The following is a 5,111-nucleotide window of genomic DNA, read 5'->3' as shown; positions in this document are numbered from 1 at the left end:
TCCCCATACTGAGAAAGGCCAGGGCGATGTAAGAGAATGCAACTGAGATGGCGGCACATGGATGAGATTAGCATAAACTTGGCATTTGTGACACTTCTTTACAAAAGCATGACAATCTGCTTCCATCGTCGGCCAGTAATACCCAAGTCTTGTGATCTTTCTTGATAGCATTTTTCCATTCATGTGCGGTCCACAGACACCTTCATGACTTTGCTCTATGATTTCAGCGGCTCGATCTTCATCTATACACAAGAGCTAGATCCCGTCGTACGATCTCCTGTATAATTCTCCACCACATATGATAAAATTAGAGGCCAACCTCTGAAGTGTTCTCCTCTCTTTTCCCGAGGCTTCGGTTGGATGCCCCTTGCCCGAAATGAGATCTTTTATATCTGTGTACCATGTCTTGCCGTCTGGACACCTTGCTGCTATTTCTATTACATTAACATGTGCCGGGGCCCATTGCAATCGTACTCCCAAAGGCTGAACCTCCATTGTCGCAGATAGTTCCAACATCGAAGCTAAAGTAGCAAGGGCGTCAGCGAAATGATTCTTCACTCGAGACAGGTGAGTAAATGAGATGTTTCGGAATTTGCTGACCAGAGACCCCAAGTACTCGTGATACGGGATCAGTTTATCTTCTTTTGTTCTCCAACATCCTTTGGTTTGACAAATAATCAGGATCGAGTCTCCGAATACATCGATGTCTTGGATGTTTAAAACCAGAGCTGCTTCGAGACCAGCAATGCATGCCTCATACTCCACCATGTTATTTGTACAGTCAAATTGTAGCTTGATTGATATAGGGGTATACTCCTTTCTCGGCGATACCAGTACTGCCCCTATACCACGACCTTGCTTGTTCACAGCTCCATCGAAGTACATAGACCAGGTCGTCCCTGGGGCTTCGTCTTCTACGGTCATTATCTCTTCATCCGGAAACTCTGTTTTCAAATACTCAACCTCTTCTACGGGTACTTCAGCCAGCTGCTCAGCTACTACCCGCCCCTTGATTGACTTCTGAGTGACGTAAGTGATGTCAAACTCAGACAATAATAACAACTACCTTGCAGTTCTTCCAGTGAGAGCTGGTTTCTCAAACAAATACTTCAAGGGATCCATCCGTGAAAGAAGCAAGACCCTATTCGATAACAGATAATGCCTCAGCCTTTGAGTAGCCCAAACCAGCGCCAGACAAGTTTTCTCAAGCAGGGTGTACTTCTGTTCAAACTCAAGGATCTTCTTACTGAGATAATATATAGCCTTTTCTCGCTTCGACTCTGGATCTTGTTGGGCCAACATGCATCCCATCGCTGTATCAATCACAGACAGGTACAACAACAATGGCTGGCCTGGCGTAATTGGTGACAACACTGGAGGCGAGGTTAGACACAACTTGATCTTTTCAAAAGCTTGCTGACACTCTTCATCCCATTTCTTTGATGCATTTTTCTTCAAAAGCTTGAAGATCGGCTCACAAATAGTAGTCAATTGTGCTATGAATCGTCTCAAGTATTGCACCTTGCCAAGAAATCCTCTGATTTGCTTCTCCGTTTTTGGTAGAGTCATTTCTTGAATAGCTTTTATCTTCTGAGGATCAACTTCGATTCCTCTCTGACTCACCAAGAAACCCAATAACTTCCCTAATGTAACACCAAACACGCACTTGTTTGGGTTAAGACGAAGCTGATACTTTTGGATACGCTGAAAGAACTTCCTCAATGACACAACATGCTCTTCTCTGGTCTTGGCCTTGACTATCATGTCATCCACATAAACCTCTAATTCTTTGTACATCATATCATGCAACAAGGTAGTAGCAGCTCTCTGACAGGTCGCTCCTGCTTTCTTAAGTCCGAACGGCATCACTTTGTAACAATATATTCCCCATTCGGTTATGAAAGCTGTTTTGATCATATCTTCGGGCGCCATCTTGATCTGATTGTATCCCGAAAACCCATCCATGAACGAAAGCAATGCATGACCAGCTGTATTGTCCACCAGGATATCTATGTGCGGCAGAGGGAAGTCATCCTTCGGGCTTGCCCTATTCAGGTCTCTGAAGTCTACACACATACGAACTTTTCCATCCTTTTTGGGCACTGGTACTATGTTCGCAAGCCATTCAGGGTATTCCACCACCTCGAGAAAACCCACTTCTAGCTGCTTAGTAACTTCATCTTTAATTTTCAAAGCCCACTCAGGTTTCATTCTCCGAAGCTTTTGCTTTTTCAGTTTGGCACCCGGGATTAAGGGAAGCCGATGTTGGACAATGTCTTCACTTAATCCCGGCATGTCTTTATAGGACCAAGCAAAGACTTCTTTGAATTCCCTAAGTATGTCAGTTAATTCCTCCCGCTCCTCAGGGGATAATGTTTTGCCAATTCGTATTTCCCGAGTTTCAGTTTCATCGCCAATATTATGGTCTCGATTTCTTCTTCGAGTGGCTTTGCTCGACGCTCCCCCCCTGTTTAATCATATACTTGATTTCGGGGGGAGTTTTGTCGGCATCCTCATACGAGGAGGGCTCTTTATTATTATTATTATTATCATTGAATTCATCAGATAAAGAAGCAGACACAAAGACATACTGAGAAGAGATATTCATTTCATCGGAAACTGCAAGTACATCATTGGACGCGCCTGACTCAGGCTCAACATCGGACTCAACAAAGAAAGAAATAGACTGAGCGTCGGTCCCATCAGTGGACTCGAGCCTAACAGTAGCTACATCAGACATGATATCAGACAACTCAAACTCAACTTCAGACACATCAACAGACTCTGACTCATGATCAGACTTCATGTCATTGGAAGACTTATTGACTAGGACATCATCATACTCCATAACAACCTGAGGAAAGACATAAGAACTCCAGTTTGTGAGGTCTCCTTCAGCTGAGGTGATCATGGCCTGCGGGTTCAGAAACGGCGCATCTTGTCCGATCATAGCTACAACCGGTGAATCAATCTTAAACAGGGATTCCAGAAGGTACGGTTCCATAAGGTCAACCGAATCTGATTCAGATTCCTCTTCATTGATCTGCAAGGAGGGGAAGTCATCTGGTAATTCCATGCCGAAGAAGATCTCAAACCCTGGCAGCTTTTCATTGGTTATTGGATCAACCCATGGCTCAGCGAAACCACAAAAGGCGAAATCCTCTCCTTCTTTCCTGTAATGTCCATTCCTCAACAAACTGTACAACCTGCTCGGCTCATCTATCCCTAAACGACGAATTTCAACCTTTCTACAAATATACTTCTTCATCTTGCTGATCTCTTCATTTGTAGGTTCATAGCCCAACCCAAACAATCCAATTGCTTTGCTCATATTCGGCCATTCAGCTACACCCTGATGGTGGCGACCTAACCCGGCTCCTGGAACATAGCCCTGTTTGCGCATCATACGGACTAATGCAGGGTTTGAGCTTGTAAGGAAAGTGAGAGGTTCATTCATAGCTTCTTCCACTGATATAGCTGTGACCTCCAGTGAGAAACCAGTCAGACTGACATCTTCATTCTTTTCTAATGCAGCCGGGATGATGAGCTCCTGAGAAATTTGGCCAACTTCTAGGTCTGGGTCTCCTCTAACTGTTATCACTTTGTTACCCTTGATGAATTTCAGCTTTTGATGCAATGATGAAGGTACAACTCCGTATTTATGAAGCTAAGGTCGGCCCAAGAGCAAATTGAATGATGGTTTAATGTCTAACACTTGAAACTCAATTTCAAACATTCCACCTCCAATCTAGATTTCTGTGGCCAAAGTTCCAACAACATCACGCCTCGTACCATCATAAGCTAAGATGCCTTGTTCAGAAGGGATGAAATCACCAGGTTCAAATCCTAAGGCAGTAGCGGTACTCAGAGGACAAACATTCAAAGCGAATCCATTGTCAACTAAAACCTCAAGAACTTTCTTCTCATTACAGAAAATGGTGACTCAGAGCGGGCGGCTATGATTGTGACCTTCGAGAGTCAAGTGTTCATCAGTGAAAGACAAGGTTTTGGAAACCCAGGCCATAGCTACAAGTCCGACCAACTGATCTGGAGTGATATCAACAGACACTTTAGCGGCATTCAGCTCTCTCAGTATAACCTCTCGGTGCTTTGCAGAGTTCATAAGCAAACCCCAGATTGAAATATTTGCCTGAGTTTTCTTTAACTGCCGGAGGAGGTTTTCATCTTCTTCTTCATCTGACTTTGATTTAAACAAATCAGATCCTCCTACGAACTCAGCAGGATTCTCAACCCTTAACTCGGCTGGTTTAAAGACACGCCCACCGCGAGTAACATGGCGGACCTCATCACAAACAATCTCCAGATCCTCTTCATCAGGCTGAAAAACATACGGACGAACTTCATGATCTTCCTCATCAGGCTGAAAAACATAGGGAATTTGGGCTTCCTGATCTTCCTCATCGGGCTGGAAAACATATGGAGTTCATGCTACTTGATGGACAGTGCGTTCAACATTGCCTCTTTTATCAGATTGATAGACACATGGGTAAATCACCTAGTCTTCCTCAGCAGGCTGGAAAACATAAGGAATTCGGGCGGTACGATTGATGACAGGCTCAGTAAGACACTCTTCTTCCTCTTCTTCGAAATTTAAGACATAGGGAGTTGCAGGAGTTATGGCACAAATAGGAGAGGTTGGATCAACAAAGGGCTTGTCATCAGAGTTGGCTCCTATCTCAGGTGGAGGGGGAGCGGTATGTCTAGGTAAGGGATTTCGAGTAACGTTAGGTTCAGGTAGAACAAGATCACCCACAGCTAGCAGCTTTTCAATTCTGTATCTCAGGGCTATACAACAATCAGTATGGTGTCCAGGACCTTAGTGGTACTGACAGAACTGGACTTCTCTGAAACCTCTAGGAAGAGGGTCTGGGGGAAGTCTTGGTGGTAAAAGTTCAATTACGCCATCTCTGACGAGATTTCTCATGATGGATGATGGGGTGCAAGGCAGCGGAGTGAACTCTTTCTTTGGCTTTTGTATGGGTTTCTCTCCTCCCATTACTATATTTCTTGGAGGTGGGCGAGAACTCCCCAATTGATTCACTTCTTTGGGAGCATTGATAGGTCTTTTACCCTCCTTCGGATTCACATAA

General features: G+C 44.3%; 1 protein-coding gene across 1 annotated transcript; it reads right to left on the bottom strand.

Moving 5' to 3' along the window:
- Positions 1-255: 255 nt before the first annotated feature.
- LOC143863318 (uncharacterized) lies at positions 256-924 on the bottom strand. Its single transcript, XM_077374005.1, has one exon. The coding sequence runs from the start codon at positions 922-924 to the stop codon at positions 256-258; it is 669 nt and encodes a 222-aa protein (XP_077230120.1).
- Positions 925-5,111: the final 4,187 nt, after the last annotated feature.

This window comes from Tasmannia lanceolata, unplaced genomic scaffold (assembly GCF_043159265.1).
Source record: "Tasmannia lanceolata isolate RefF3 unplaced genomic scaffold, GAP_Taslan_0.1 ptg000044l, whole genome shotgun sequence".
Lineage (NCBI taxonomy): Eukaryota > Viridiplantae > Streptophyta > Magnoliopsida > Canellales > Winteraceae > Tasmannia > Tasmannia lanceolata.
Note: the sequence above shows the minus strand (reverse complement) of the source record. Positions and strands in the feature narration are given on the sequence as shown.

Coding starts and splice junctions, on each gene's coding strand:
- LOC143863318 (XM_077374005.1), bottom strand. CDS start 924: ATGACCGTAGAAGACGAAGCCCCAGGGACGACCTGGTCTATGTACTTC.